The 17,401-nt window shown below is 35.6% G+C and overlaps 1 protein-coding gene across 7 annotated transcripts in view; it reads right to left on the bottom strand.

Moving 5' to 3' along the window:
* Positions 1-17,401, bottom strand: part of CCSER2 (coiled-coil serine rich protein 2) — a 187,127-nt gene that overhangs the window by 37,820 nt on the left and 131,906 nt on the right. For all 7 annotated transcript variants that reach the window (XM_030797951.1, XM_030797953.1, XM_030797954.1 and 4 more), the window contains 2 exons: positions 11,312-11,395; positions 4,813-4,899 (listed from right to left, as the gene is read on the bottom strand). In XM_030797951.1, the coding sequence (XP_030653811.1) occupies positions 4,813-4,899; positions 11,312-11,395 (171 nt within the window). The remainder of the gene's footprint in view (positions 1-4,812; positions 4,900-11,311; positions 11,396-17,401) is intronic.

Here is a 17,401-nt window from a genome sequence, read left to right as displayed (position 1 = left end):
AAATGTGTCCTAATCTCTTACCCCAAGGAGACAGATCTTAATTACTCTGAACCAATGTGATTAATCCCATTCTTCTATGCTTAGGAAGGGACAAGTAACTCAAATCTAGCCAATCAAACAGGAAAGTCTAGGGTATCTGAGAAAGGGTTTGTTGATTTTAAAAACAGACACTGGAGATAATAGGCCCTTAACCTATCCTTGGGTATTACTGTGTGAGAATGTGACACACAGAGCAACAGACATCTTGTGACCATGAATGGACGGCCAATAGGATTCCAAAAAAGCCGATCTGGAACCTAATCAATCATTAGCCAAATGACCAATAAGAAACCACTGAAATGGATGAGACCTATATAATTTCTTGTTGAGTTTACAACTGTTTTTATTTTTAAAATCACTTTTAGTTAGGGACTTTTACTTGGAACTTAAAACATCATAAGATATGCACTGATTTACACTGGGTGATTTAGGGCTTATATATAAGAGTTGCTATTCATCATGTATCCATGGACCAGGCATTAAGTAGTTTACATATGTAGTTCTATCACAACGTAACTATCATAACCCTATATGGTCAGTACTACTTTTTTTTTTTTTTTTGAGATGGAGTCTTGCTCGGTTGCCCAGGCTGGAGTGCAGTGGCATGCGATCTTGGCTCACTGCAATCTCGGCCTCACAGGTTCAAGTGATTCTCCTGTCTCAGCCTCCCGAGTAGCTGGGACTACAGGCGTGTGCCACCATGCCCAGCTAATTTTTGTATTTCTAGTAGAGACAGGGTTTCACCATGTTGGCCAGGCTGGTCTCGAACTCCTGACCTCAGGTGATCTGCCTGCCTCAGCCTCCCAAAGTGCTGGGATTATAGGTATGAGCCACCAAGCCCGGCCCAGTACTACTTTTATTATCCTCTAACAGAAGGGGCTTTGGAGAGATTACAGAACTCCCTTCAGAGAACATGGCTATTAAGTTTCAAAGTCAGGATCTGAACTCAGGTCTGTCTTGGTTTTTCAAATATACTATACTGCTAGCCCACTTAACCTGAGTTCCACTGTCTATGTGTCCCCATAAAGGAAATTCTACACTAGCAATTTCCCAAGATTATTCTGAAGAGTCAATGGGAAATGTATCTGAACTATTATTTAACTATGGTATTGTAGTAAAGATAAATAGGCATTCTTGGCATTTTTTAATAAGGTTTGAATAGGTAAACTTCTATGCCTTTCAGTTAATTCTCAGAGCACTGCAATCTGATTTTAAATCAGCATATTTTGAATTCAACACTTTATACTGTCAACGTATTTTTATGAAGGTTTGCATGCAAACATAGGTTGGAGTTGAATGTATATTTTTCAAAAAGAAAAAAAGCATAGAAGGCTATAACTGAAAGGGAACTTAGAAATCACCTAGAAAAACCTTCATATTTTGGATAAAGAAAGCACTAGAGAGAGGTGATGGAAACTGTCAGTGCCATTTAGCTAATTAAATTACAAACAAGTCCTTTAATTCCTAGTCTATGATTCTTCTGATTTTTTTCCTATATTAAGAAGAATAGAGATGTAAAAAAATTAAAAAAAAATTTAAAATAGGTGATTTTAATTTGATAATGTGAAAAATGCTGTTACTTATCTTTGTTTTCAAATGGGTTGTATCTGTTAAAACTCCCTTGGTTTGAACAAGTGACTTTCTCGAGTTCTATAACTAAACTTTATACTGTTAAAATCTTTGAGTGATTTCTAATTTTCTACTATAAAAAGGATACTTGGCCACCTAAAACTAAGGCATTCACTTTACAGAGATCACTGCTTGCAATAAGAAGCAGTGAATCTTTTCTAATCCTCTAAATTTATGTTGAGAAAACCACACTAACATTAGTCTTTACATGAACTGTAAAGAAAATATCACAAAGTTCTCCTGGTACAGGGCCACAGCTCCTCTGCAATTTGTAAACATGCTAATGAGATTCTAATGTGTTTACAGAGGGAATTTCTAGCTGAATACACCATAGCCTCCCAAGCAATCCATAGGAAAACTAGGCATACCACCTAGAAAAACAGGTGGCAGGCTCTTTTATGACAAATATGATTACTAGGTTTAATATATTGAGTACAGAGAATTTCAAGGTACCTACTGATAAAGATTAATGCTTTCACTTTTCTTTCTTTAGGATGCTCTTCAATACTTCTTAAATCTTTCTAAAAATTATTTTCAAGGTAAGATATTATTCAGGACAACTGGTGCAGTCTCTTCAACAAATCAATACAAAAAGAAAAAAAAAGAATAGTTCTAAATTAAAAGAGACGTAAGGGATATAACCAGTTGTGCATAGTCCTAGACTGACTTTTAGTTTAGGGACATCAAGGTACAGGATGTTTTTGGAACAATTGAGAAAATCTTAGTATGGACTAGATATTAGAAGATGTTAAGGAATTACTATTAATTGCTTAGAGATAATAATATAATTTGAGCTATGAAGAGACCTGTTATTTTTTTAAAGATACATTCTGAGGTGAAAAGAAAGAATACTTTATCAAAACTTCACAGCATAAAAAGATTCATCTTTCATTATTTATCATATGTCCATATAAAGTGACCTTTTTCATAAATCTGTCTTAAATTTACTTTTCTAATTTTACTATTGAGATCCTAGTATTTTTGATGAGAATAATTTTATTCTCTCTCCCCCAATCTTCTACTTTATTTTTTAAGACAGAGTCTCACTCTGTCACCCAGGCTGAAGTGCAGTGGCATGATCTTGACTCACTGCAACCTCTGCCTCCTGGGTTCAAGTGACTGTTCTGCCTCAGCATCTCAAGTAGCTAGGGACTACAGGTGTGAACCACCACATCCACCTAATTTTTTTGTATTTTTAGTAGAGACAGGGTTTCACCATGTTGACCAGGCTGGTCTCGAACTCCTGACCTCAAGCAATCCACCCACCTAGGCCTCCCAAAGTGCTGAGATTACAGGAGTGAGCTACCATGCCCAGCCTCCCCCAATCTTTTATGTTCAGCCTTATCGTGCCATTTTCCTTCAGGTAAATTTTTTTTATACAAAGCAAGTTACTGGATTTTGCTTTAGATCCTCAAGGAAAGTCTCTCCAAGACATAAGACTATTGCAACTACTATTATATTTGTTATATTTGGTCTAATTTCTATTACTTTAGTTTTGTGCTGTTTTTAAGTTTTCCTTATTTTTTCTACTTTGTCTTTTTTTTTTTTTAACTTTTAACTTTTGCAAGGTACTTTATTCCAGCCTACTAATAATTACTTTAAAGCATTTTATAAACAGTATTATAATTTATCTAAGTATATTTTTAAAAATTAAGAATGTAGAATTATTCATTTGTAGAAGATAAAAAATTCAGTACTTCTAACTTCCTCCAGCATATTCCTTATGTTCTTCCTCAAACTTATTTAATCTGAATATTTTCCAAAATTAATAGCAACTTAAAATTTTAAAATTAAAAATAATTTTTAATTTCAGAAAAATTAAGGATTTATAAATGTAAACAAATCCCAACATTAGAATGATATGTAATTTACATTAGGTAAAATGGGCGGTAAGTTTTCTCCAACTAGTGGCTCAGAAGTTTATACCACTTAGTTTCCATTTCACCGCTTATTCATTTTAATCTTTATCTCCTTTTGCTTGAGTTATTTTTCAATTTACCTCTCAAATATCTGAAATGTATTAACTGGGTCTGTCAAGACAGTAAAGGTCAGAATTTACCTTTGTATATAAATAAAAACTTGCTTGGATATAAAATATGAGGTTCATAACCTCTTTTCTGAATGGCACAAGACACAAAATCCTGTGCTCTGTAATATATTTTTGTAAAAATCGAAGCTTACATAATTTCCTTGTTTGTCCCTGAAAGTTGATTGGGTTCTTGTCTTTGGCTGTGAACACAAACACTAGGCCTTATTATTTTCCTTTTTAATTTTGTATTTGACGGGACCTCAATTTGCAATATTATGCTACTTTTATTCAGATTCATAAATTTTCTTTGTTCCTTTAATCATGATATTTGATTTGTCTGCTCTATTTATTCATGAAATGGATCGCCATGAGCTGACCCCAGTGGCTCAGAGCTCAGTATATGATATCCTTTATATTTTCAGTGAGATTAATATTTCACCAAATTGCTTTGTTAGACCAAAATGTGCTCTTGACTCACAACAAAGATTTCCTTTTGACTGTTGTGATTTTTAGGCCATTATTTTCTTTTTATCATGGTGTTTTATATACAAACTAAGTAATAATTAAATTCAAGACACCATACATATTGTTTTCATATGAGACTAATATTTGAAATTGTACAATTATTAGATTATGAAGATTCAAACATGACTCTGATGGATCATTCAATAGCATCCATAGGAAATAAACATTTTCTTGGAGTACCCTTCAATCTGACAGTGATGGAGCTACCTAAATCTGAATACTCAGGCTAATTCTGCTCACAGAGAGAGAAAATACCCTGTTCACAACTCGCAAGTACTTGTTTCTTTAAATATATCTGAAGAAAAGCCATTTACCCTTGTATCAACAAAATGAATGTAAATTGGTGAATTTTAAATACCCAAAACTGAGGTCGCTGAATCAATGAAGAATTTTCCAAACCAAATACTTAGTATTTAGATTAAAAGTTAAATCACATACTTTTATTACAGTGCATATAATCTAAAAATAATATAAAAGTGCAACTTTGAGAGCCAAAAATAAAGCTAAACTCTACTTCTGGCTCAGAGTTTTATGAAAAACACATTTCACCCAGTTTGAAAAGTCTCTACACATTATACTACAATACTTACAAGCTGAAGTTCTAATAGTTGGATCTTTTCATCTTTTTTCTTTATTTCCTCTTTAAGTTGTTTTATTTCATTTAATAAATCTTCATTCTGAAATATCAAAAAATTTTTAGATGAGGTATTTAAAATACCGTAATGAGAGGCATGAAATCAATGATGAAGACACAGTAATGAATAAACTATCTGGTCATTTAGGGGGGAAATCCTCTATTAAAAAAAAATCTAAGATTTCATCCAGTAATGAAGTCTGACATGTTGACAATGAGCAATAGTAGCAGCAACAGTTAGCATTCATTGAGAACTTATTAGATGTTAAAAACTAAGCACTTGCACATATTTAAGCATTTGATTCTACCCACATTCCTGAGGTAGGTACTGTAATCCTTTTTTACATATATGAAAACTGGGACATAGGCCACAGAGTAAAAAAAAAAAAAAAATCACATACAAAAAAGCAACTTCAGCTAGACTTCAAGGGATACATAAGAGTAGCCTGTGAAAGAAAACAAAGGGCATGAGAAGCAGAGGCAATAGAATAATTAAAGGCACAGAGGCATTTCATGGCTGGTTTACAAATCAGCAAAAAAGATAAATGTGCCTGAAGGGTAACAAGGAAGATTCTTTGACCATGAGCCACTTTTTGAGGAGTACCTCCTGAATCAGAGAGAGAACACCTTGTCAATTGGATCTTTAAGAAATGCCTAATACTTATGGCATTTCCTAATGGAAACCTACTGTCAAGTTAAGCAGGAATTCAGTTACATTTCCAAAGTGTTAATCATTACCCTATAGTTAGCCCATGTTGTTTGTGTATCATTATTCAGTTATCCAAAAGAAAAAGTAATATAAGCAAGGAAATTCAAATACAGATGTGAATATTATCTTTCCAGAGAGAAAAACAAGTAAGCAAATAATTAGGATGTGTTGTAACTAAGCAAAGAATGTCATCCCCTTTAGATACATCGGGAACAAAAACATATATTCTCTTTAACAAAGAGATCAGAAATAGACATTTTACAAAGGCTTGAACATATCACATAAGCATCCCAAACAATGTGGAAGATTTTTAAAATGCTATTATGGATACTATAATTGAAAAAGACTTTATTACATACAAAAGATAAGCTCCACTTGAATTTCAAGTTTAGGAATTATAAAAATTCATAAAGACAAAAAAGATGGATTGCAGATCATGAAAGATACATTTCTAAGAATACATTTAGAAGGACACATTTCTAAGTTATGTAGCAAATATAGCTATTCAAAAGAAATGATTTATATTTAATTATATAACATTTTAAGGCATCTTAACAATTAACATTAGTTAAAAGCTACTGATAATCCATGCAAATATGACAGAGGATTTATATCTCCAGTATATTAACAGCCTGTCTAAACATTTAAGATCATTTTTAAGGCCTCAACAGACAAGTAGCCAGTTCTCACAAATATACATATAACTGGTAAAATGTTGTATTTAACTTGTTGAATAAAGTATTATTTTATAAATATTAAGTTAGTGGTGAAATACCCAATGTAATTAACCAGATTGCAGGAAAAAATGGCACATCATCAGACATAGCAGTTAACCTTTTTGGACAAATATACAGCTGTATGTTTAAGAGCCATCAAAATACCTGCGCTCTGATTCAGTTATCCTGCTCCTAGGAATCTATGTGAAAGAAATGATCCTAAGAAAGAGAAAACCTATAACAAGGTGTTACCTGAAAGTTAACAAGTTTACAATTGTCCTGTAAGAGGACAACCGGAATAAAATGTAGCAACTTGATGGAACACTATATAGCCATCATTCATGCAGTCACCAGTAGGTTCTGACAGTGTTACACAGGAAATGGACCCAAAAATGAAATCAACAAACAATGTGCTAAGAACATTAATAGCCAGCATGTATATAGCACTTGCTATATGGCAGGCACTGCTCTAAGGATTTTTTTCCCCACCAAAACCGTTTCATTGTTTTAATTTTACTTTTAATTGACAGATAACACTGTACATATTCATCGTTTACACAGTAATGTTTTGATACATATAATGTATAGTGATTAGATCAGGGCAATTAGCATTTCCATCATCTCAAACATTTATCATCTCTTTGCACTGGGAACACTGATTTTATACATAAAGATAGGCAAAGAAGTGACATCACACATCAGGAATGAGGGACTACAGTGGAGTTCCAAAGGATAAGCACAAGTTTCAGAAGACAGAGGAGTGTGGTAGGCTTGGAATTTTAGTTAAAGGATTCTAAGTGTCATACAATATAATACAAAGGTGAGGGAAAGCATAACACGTCTGGAGAAGTATAAGCAGTGTCGCTGTTGCACATAGGTTCTGATGAATGGTGAGGAGCAATTGGCTAGTAAACTATGCAAGGGCCAGATCACAGAGAGCCATGACTACCATGCATGGCCTTAGCTAGGGAGTGACAGATTTGCATTTGAGATGGCTTTGACAGGTGTTTAGAGGACAAATTTTAACAGCGGCAAGAAAACTGAGCTAGGCACTTATGAAAATATTATAATAATCTAGATAAGAGTAGGAGCCTGACCCAAGAGAGTGATAATATAGATGACAAAGGAGAGAAGAAATAAAAAGTTTGAGATTTTTGGCAATTTACTGCATGTGAGAAAAGAACAGAGGAGCATTCAAGGGTGACACTGTATTTCTAGCTTGAGTGACATGGTGAATAGCTGCGCCAACAAAAGAAATGGCAAATACGGAAGAACAACAAATATGTCCAAAGAGGAATATGTGTGAGTTTTAAATATATTGTTACATGGGCGGGTGGGGGGTAGGGGGGAGGTGGGGACATGGTGGAGCCAGAAGAGATCTTGAGGCTTCTTCAGTTCAGTATGTCAAAGCACTGTATGTTGGGGTATTGGTTTCTGAGCTCAACAGTTATCAACTTTTTCATTAAATAAAATGTTTAAGATATCTCACATACAAATACAAACACACACACACGTGGCAGGTGAGAGAGACAGAGTCTGTGTTAGAGGTACTTATGGGTGGGACATACAATAGAAGTGTGTCAGGTGGGCAACTGGATTACCAAGCATGAAAGAAAGGAGTTTTACATGTTAGCCACATATGCCATATTTGAAATTATGAGAGTAAGACGTTCAAAGAGGACTGGACTAAAGACATAAAGGAGAAACTTACAGGAAAAAATGTTGAAAGGTGTGAGGGATTCCAGAGAGAAGTGACACAAAAGCCAAAGGAGAAAGCTTTTAAAACAAAGGTCATGTCAAACGTCTACAGCATTGAAATGGTAGCTATTTTCATTGTTCCAAGTTCTCACACTAACTGGAAAAGAGTTTAAAGGGAGTAAAGGAAAAGTGTATTTGATTTACTGAAATTAAGTGAGATATACAAATTTACAAATGAATAATGACAAGAAAGTAGATGAGGCACACTCAAGACAGATGAGAGAGGAGGAAGAGATGCAGTTAGGTCCTTAAGCAGCAGCAGAAGACAAGAGTTAGGAACACAGAAGAGCTGATCTTCCATAGCACAGTGGACACTTTTCCCCTGTAACTGGAACAAAGGAGTAAGAATGAGACAAATATAGATATGTTAGAAGGCAAGAAGGAGGCCGGGAGCAGTGGCTCACGCTTGTAATCCCAGCACTTTGGGAGGCCGAGGTGGACGGATCACGAGGTCAGGAGATCGAGACCATCCTGGCTAACACGGTGAAACCCCGTCTCTACTAAAAATACAAAAAAAAAAAAAAAAAAAATTAGCTGGGCGTGACGGCGGGCGCCTGTAGTCCCAGCCACTCGGGAGGCTGAGGCAGGAGAATGGCGTGAACCCGGGAAGCGGAGCTTGCAGTGAGCCGAGATCGCACCACTGCACTCCAGCCTGGGCAACAGAGCGAGACTCAAAACAAAAAAAACAAAAAAACAAACAAACAAAAAAACAAACAAAAAAAGAAGGCTAGAAGGCAGGAAGCATAAGATATTTACTGGATGAATAAACATAAGGCTACCTGCAGAGGGTGAGAAGTATAGCTGAGCATGGAGCTTGGAGAGGGCTATTTGGAAGAGATCATTAAGGGAATGGGAGAGGGATCTGTCCTGAGATTAGATAAAAGGCTAGATTAGAGGCATGGTAGATCCAATGGAGACTTTAGATCTTAAAATTTTAATGGCACAGTAAAATAATTTAAAAATAAAAAAAATTTTAAAATAAAAGGCTAGATTAGAGGCATGGTAGGTCCAATGGAGACTTTAGATCTTAAAATTTTAATGGCAAAGATGCAATATTTGTGTCTTTGAAACTGCACTGCTAAACCATTTTGGATGAAAGGTGACACAGTTGGGGATTTGCTGATTAAAATGCAAAAGAGATCAGAATACTGAAGAAAAGAAACAGTATGACCTATTGCATCTCAGCTTAAATAAGAAAGACTAGGAATAATCTGCCTGGAGGGAAATGGAGCAGGGACAAGAAATAAATAGTGTGTAACAAAATGTCTATCATATGGCCAGGCACAGTGGCTCACGCCTGTAATCCCAGCACTTTGGGAGGCCGAGGCGGGCGGATCATGAGGTCAGGAGTTCAAGACCATGGTGAAACCCCGTCTCTACTAAAAATACAAAAAATTAGCTGGGCGCGGTGGCGGGCACCTGTAGTCCCAGCTACTCGGGAGGCTGAGGCAGGAGAATGGCATGAACCCGGGAGGCGGAGCTTGCAGTGAGCCAAGATCGCACCAGCGCACTCCAGCCTGGGCAACAGAGTGAGACTCCGTCTCAAAAAAGAAAAAAAAAAGCAAAAAATGTCTATCATATAACATTAAATATTTAGATGAACTAGAAAGGAACACTGAAAAAGAGTAAAGATACCAATTGCGTAAAAATGTTGGAATTAATTTTTTTTCTTTAAAATATAATTTCTTGTCCAGGTGCGATGGCTCATGCCTGCAATCCCAACACTTTGGGAGGCCGAGGTGGGTGGATTACCTGAGGTCAGGAGTTCGAGACCAGCCTGGACAACATGGTGAAACCCCATCTCTACTAAAAATACAAAAAATTAGCCGAGCATGGTGGCAGATGCCTGTAATCCCAGCTACTTGGGAAATCGAGGCAGCAGAATCGCTTGAACTCGGGAGGCCGAGGCTGCAGTGAGCCGAGATTGCGCCACTGCATTCCAGCCTGGGTGACAGAGCAAGACTGTGTAAAAAAAAAAAAAATTCTTTATATGTAAAAAACTTTTTCACACACACACACACACACACACACACACACACACACACACAAATTCAGGAAAGAGGTGAACTTTGCTTTTAAAATGTCAGTCACAAATTCACAGTTTTTTTTTTCTAAACTGGGAGGTCATCAGAGATTACCTAAGTCAATGGTTCTCAACTGAGTGTTGAGAAGAGATGGCCTGCTGTGAACCTGCTGACTTAATGTATTATACTGACAGCAGGATGAAAGCTCAGGGTTGGGAAGCAATTTGGGCAAGGACAGGTAGTCAACAAGTTGAAAAGCCAAGATGAGAGAATGAGATTGACTACTGTACTATACTCTTGTGATTTTGATTGCTTTATATACAATCTTTTTCCCAATAAATCACTCTGCAACCTTTAAGAAAATAATGCTTTTCTGCCCCACCAATTCCAGGCCTGGCCCCTTGAATTGTTTTGAAAGTGATATGTGCCACATCCAAGCAGAATTCACATGTGATCCTATCAAAGTTCTCTTCCCACTGGCACAATAACATGTCCCACAATAGCAGCTGATCCTGCTCAGTATGGATCCCAGAAAGAAGAAGACACATGAAGCAGAGTCCCAGCTGATCTATAGACAATATGTAAGTGAAATATAAATTTCATTATTATAAGCCACCATTGCTTTCAGGTTGTTACTGTAGATGACTAGCAAACACTAATAAGTGTACCCTGAAAATGGGATGTAAAAGCTAACTATAACTTGACTTGGAAACATTAAATCAACCAAGAATCTCTGTGTGTGCTTAAGAAATAAATATGTGCTTAAATAGTTGCAATATAAGAGTTTTCTTCAACTAAAAATAGACATAAAGATAATAAGAATTATAAAAAAACACTTTCACTCACAAAAATACATCTGTATTCTGTATTTTTAAACATGAAAAAAGATAAATTAATCTCATTTTCAGTATACTTCTTCAATTTTGGGATTTATATATGAGAAGCACCTATAACCATTTTAACTTTTATTCCTACTCATATTTTAAAAACTCAATTATTTATCATTATGAGCAATATATTTTCTTTTTAAATCCTGTAACAGTAGTATTACAAGGACAAATCATTATCCAATTGATAAATTCAAATTAAAGCACCACAGAGATACCATTTCAACTTAACAAAGTAGCAAAAGAACAAACCTGATGCTTTAGGTATTAATACATTTATTATTGTTTTCGTTGTCATTGTAACATTATTTTAGTATTTAAAAACAATTCTGAAAAATCCAGCATGACTACATAGTCATACCTTATATACTTTATCACCATCTTCTGGTTCCGGACTGGATGGCAATGACAGTTGAATATCATGCAATGAACCACTTCCATCATGCTGTCAGAAAGAAGGGAAGAAAAACACTAGATTAATATAGTAATTGTGGACATTCAGTTCAACCTGAATTTACGCAGAACAAATGCTAGCATGGTGAAGACCAAATGCTAGCATGGTGAAGACCAAATGCTAGCATGGTGAAGACCAAATGCTAGCATGGTGAAGAACAAATGGGAGATAAAATTTTAGAAATCTTCATTTCCCCTATATATACTGTTAGAAGGAAATGTGGAAGAAGATAAAAGGGAGCTACGGCAAGAATAATCTGTGGAAGTAAATAACGGATACTATATAAGCGGTTGAAATAGAGAACCATTAAGCGTATGAGTAATTTCCTAAAGAATTTTAAGACTGTTTCACCTAAGAAGAGTGTAAAACAAAAGTCAACTGAATCTGCTTTGGTTTAGACATGTTTTGAGTACAAAGGAGCCATAAACAATAATATTAAATAACTCAATAAGGCTAAGCAGCAAAAATAACTGAATTAAAAATACTAGCTACATGAGGATATATATCGCATAACTCCATTTATATGAAGTCTGAGAAAAGGCAAAACTAATCTATGGTGTTAGAAATCAGAAGAATGATGGTAGACTAAAGGGAAGGGGGTTACTGACTAAGAGGGAACATTAGGGAACCTAGCAGGAAGCTGGAAATGTTCTATGTCCTGAGTGTATTGTAGTTAAACATACATATGAAAAGCTTGAGCTGTGTACTTAAGATTGGTACACCTTAACCACTTTGGCAAACACTTACTGGATGTATATCATGCCTCAAAAAAAGGTTGAAATAAAGATTTTTGTTCTAAAACATTATAAAGAAAATAAGATGACAATATTAAGTTCCACCCTTTGCTGAATTGGTTTAGTAGTAAGAAACCACATGCTCAGTGGTTCAGAAAGACAGCCTCAAGAAAAATGAACCAGTGGAGAATATAACTGGGTGACGTGCTACCTTGATCAGGACTGAGCCCCTGACCAAGGCAGCACAACTGAGGTTCAACAGCTTATTTGTTCATGATTCCTGGCTGCCTCAGTAAACCCAGTGACTGAACCAGCAAACTTCAAGGAACATAACATCGCAATCTTCCTCAGATGTATCTTTTCTGGTTCTCCCATACCATGGATAACGTCTACAATAGGGGAGGTGAGCATGTAGGTTATTTTCTTCTTAATTTATTGTACTGTATACCCACTGACACAGAATCTCTAGGGATGGGGCCCAGAATTTCTAAATGTGTATTTAGGGAAGTTCAAAAGGTAATGCTGACTGACAGTCAAGAGTAAGTGTTTGCCAAATTTCCAGCATAGATAAATTACTTTTCTATGGTGGTGTCAAATGGACAGTAAGACTTTGCTCTAAGAACATAGGCAACATTCTAATGAATAGCAATATTCTCAGAACACATTTTTAAAAATTAACAAATAAAGAAAGTAAACTTAGTTTTAAAGGACTCATCTCAGTAAAAAGTTCATCTCCATTATTACTGCCTAGACATATAAAAGCATTGCCAGTCCTACCTACAAGTATATTTGAGAAGAGAGACAGACTGTAAAATCTGAACTATTTCCAAATATCTAAATGTGTTCTTCCCAACTGCAATGCAGGAACCCCAAGGAATATGAGACAACACAAGCACATACTGCTTTGCATTAGATGCAGGTGCACTTGTGGAAAGTGTACAGCAGAATAGAAAAAATAAAACAACAGCATCTAGGATAGAGGAAAAAAGAGAAGTCCAGCAAAACAGAAAATACCACAGAGGTCACAAAATACCAGGAACTGAGTAAAGTAGCTCCGTAAAGCGTTGTAAATTCATCGGTTCATCCCTGAGCAGCACTTGCTTGGATCTGATCCTAAAGAGCATAGCAAAGACTTTGAAAAATAACCTAAGATCACTTCCCAGGTCCCAGACTAGCCTCTGGAAGATGTATACTCAGAACAGATCTGGAAAGCAGGGCAAAAGCTTTGAAAACAGAGCTGGCATTAAAACCACAATCAAGACAGCTAGCTGTACCTTGTAGCCTAAATTCAACCACATTGTTTGCCTGTTTAAAAACAAAATAAAATAAAGATTTAAAGAAGATCAGGAATCTCATTATACAACATTCGAATATCTAATATATAATCCAAAATTAACTCAACATCTAAACAAAGGAGAAAATGTCAACTCACAAAGGAAAAGACAATCAAAAAAATGCCAACAACAAAATGACACAGAAGGTAGAATTGGAAGAGATTTTAACAGAGCTGGTACTAAAATTCTCCAAAAGAATAAACTCTTGAAGGGACTACAAAGAGAAAAATCTCAGAAAAAACAAAACAAAAACAGAATATAAAAAGTAGAAACAAATGGAAATTTTAGACCTGAAAAGAGTCAAAAACCAAAATTTTAAAATGCACTATTGATGGGCTAAATACTAGCATTTCAGATTACACAATAAACTTAAAGAGAGATTAACAAAAATTATCCAATCTGAATGACAAAGAGCAACAAGATTGGTCAAAAAAAATTGACAGAGCCTGCTCAGGAACATATGCGGACAGTAATAAAAGAGCTAACATTCCTGTCATTGAAGTCACAGGATAGGGGTGGGCAGAAAAAATATTTCAAGAAATAATGGATAAACACACCCCAAATTTGGTGAAAGACACAAACCTACAGATTTGAGAAGCCAAATTTAAAAGAACTAAAAATACACCAAACATATGCTCTCTGAATATAAGAGAATTTAACTAGAAACTAATAACAGAAAGATAATCTCCATACACTTGAAAAGTAGACAACCTTCTAAATCATCCTTGGATCAAAGAAGTCTCAAGAAAAACAAGAAAATATTGTGAATTGAAGGAAAATAACAGACACCACATACCAAAATTTATGGAATGCAACTAAAGCAGAGTGATAAGGGAAAATTATAGAATGAAATACATTTACTAAAACAAAGGTGTCAAATCAATAACTGGAGCAAAACAAGCATACAACAAGCAGAAAGAAGAAAATAATCAAGAGCAGAAATTAATGAAACTGAAAATTAAAAAACAGAAATAAATCAATGAAACTAAAAACACATTCTTTGAAAATTGCTAGACATCTAGCAAAACTGCCAAAATGCAAAAAAGAAAGCACAAATCAAAACACTATCAGGAATGAAAGCAGAAATATCATTACAGACATCTCAAATGCTAAGAGTAAATAAAGCAATAATAATATGAATGACGCTACACACACAAATTTGACAACTTACATGAAGTGGCAAAATTCCTCAAAAGCAACAAACTCTTGAAACTCACCTAAGATGAAATAGATAACCTGTGTAAACATATGACTATTAATAAAAATGAATTCATGGTTTAAAGCCTCTCACTAAAAAAAAAAAAATCTGAGGCCAGATGTTTTACTGGCAAATTGTTCCAAAATTTAAGAGAATAACATCAATTCTATACAACCACTTACAGAAAAATCAAATTAAATTAATAAAATCAATTAATGAGGCCATTAATTGCACTTCCCTCATACTAAAACAAAGACAGTATAAGAAGACTACAGATCAATATTCTTCATGTATAAGGATGCAGAAGTCTTTTTAAAAATCTCACACGTGTAATCCCAGCACTTTGGGAGGCCAAGACGGGGGGATTACCTGAGGTCAGGAGTTCGAGATGAGCCTGGCCAACATGGCAAAACCCCATTTCTACTAAAAATACGAAAAAAAAAAATTAGCCGGGCATGGTGGCGCACGCCCATGGTCCCAGCTACTCAGGAGGCCGAGGCAGGAGAACTGCTTGAACCTGGGAGGTGGAGGTTGCAGTGAGCCAAGATTGCACCCCCACACTCCAGCCTGGGCAACAGAGTGAGACTCCATCTCAAAAAAAAAAAAAAAAAAAAAAATCGAAGAATCAAAACCAACAATATGTAAAAAGGGAAATACATCATGAGCAACTGAGGTTGATCCCACGAATGCAAAGCTGGTTCAATAGTCAGAAAGCAACGTAATTCACCAAATTGAGAAATAAAAGGTCTGCACAATTATCTCAATAGACATAGATAAATTTCCTGGCAAAATTCAATATCCAATCAGGATTTTAAAAAACTCAGAAAGCTAGGAATAAAAGAACTTGCTCAACCTGATAAAGTTCATCCAAAAAACCCACCAGGCATGGCGGCTCATGCCTGTAACCCCAGTACTTTGGGTGGTCAAGAGGGGCAGATCGCTTGAGCCCAAGAGTTCAAGACCAGTCTGGGCAGCATGGTAAAACTCTGTCTCTACCAAAAATACAAAAAATTAGCCAGGTGTGGTGGCATGCACCTGTAGTCCCAGCTAATTGGGAGACTGAGGTGGGAGAATCACCTGGGCCTGGGAAGTCAAGGCTGCAGCAAGCCATGACTGTGCCACTGCACTCCAGCCTGGGTATCAGAAGGAGACCCTGTCTCTGACGCCCCCCTAAAAACAAAACAAAACACCCTACCAGTAACATCATATTTAATGGTGAAAGATGGAATATTCTACCCCAAGACCAGGAACAAGGCACTCCTATTTAGTATCATAGTGGAGTTTCTATCCAGTGCAATAAGGCAAGAAAAAGAAATAAAAGGCGAACAAATAGGAAAGAAAAAAATAAAATAACCTCATTTAGACACAGAATTTATGGTGTAGAAAGTCCCTTAAGTATCTATAATAAAAGTACTAGAAATTTGGGAGGCTGAGGCAGGCAGACCACATGAGGTCAGGAATTCAAGAACACCCTGGCCAACATGGCAAAACTCCATCTCTACTAAAAATACAAAAATTAACCAGGCGTGGTGGCACATGCCTGTAATTCCAGCTACTCAGGAGGCTGAGGCAGGAGAATCGCTTGAATCCAGGAAGCGGGGGTTGCAATGAGCTGAGATCGTGCCACTGCATTCCAGTCTGGGCAACAGAGGGAGAACATCTCAAACAAAGACAAAAACAAAAACTACTAGAACTAGTACACGAATTTAGCAAAATCACAGCATACAAGGTCAATATACAAAAATCAACTGTTGTATGGCAAACAACTGAAAATTGAATTTAAAAAAAACTACCATTTATGATAAGGCAAAATCCAAAAGACAAGGGAAAAAAATCCCAAGTAACAAAAGAGAAATACTTAGGTACAAATCCAACAAAACACAGACTAACTCTGTATATTAAATATATAGGTTGATTTCTTTCACATATATGTATATACATATATGTGTATACATATGTGTATATGTGAAGGAATATATATGTGTGTGTATATGTGAAAGAAATCAGAGAGAACTAAATAAATGGAGATATCCTCTGTTCATGAATGGAAACATTAAATATTGTTGAGATACCAATTCTCTTCCAAATTCAACTGGAGATTCAGTATTCTCCCTATTAAAATCCCAGCAGAATTATTTTTTGTAGAAATACAAACGCTGCTTCTAAAATTTACATGGAAAGGCAAAAGAACTAAAATAGTCAAACAATTTTGAAAAGAGAAAGTTGGAAGAGTCACACTACTTCAAGACTTACTATAAAGCTCCAGTAATCAAGAGAATGTGGTAATAGCAAAAAGATAAACATACATCAAAGGAAAGAAAAGAGTCCAGAAACAGAACCACACATTTATGGTCAAAGGCATTTCTGACAAAATTACTAACGCAAAACACTATGGAAATAATATTCTTTCGAACCAATGGTGCTAGAACAACTGAACATATACATGTGATAAAAATAATCTTGGCCCATAACTCACACCACATACAAAAACTCTTAAAACAGATTATACACCTAAATTTCAAACTTAAAACTATAAAACTTATCCACATAAACATAGAAAATAAAACTTACCCACACATAAAACTTATCCACATAAACATAGAAAATCTTTGCAATCTTGAGTTGAGCAAAGATTTCTTAGACCAAAAACATGATCTATGGAAAAAATGATGGTAAAAAAATGATAAATTTTACTTCAAGAGCAGAACTTTTGCTCTCATGCCTGTAATCC

The sequence above is a fragment of the Nomascus leucogenys genome, chromosome 18, assembly GCF_006542625.1.
Source record: "Nomascus leucogenys isolate Asia chromosome 18, Asia_NLE_v1, whole genome shotgun sequence".
In the NCBI taxonomy this organism is placed as follows: Eukaryota; Metazoa; Chordata; class Mammalia; order Primates; family Hylobatidae; genus Nomascus; species Nomascus leucogenys.
This window is presented reverse-complemented; position numbering and strand designations above follow the sequence as displayed.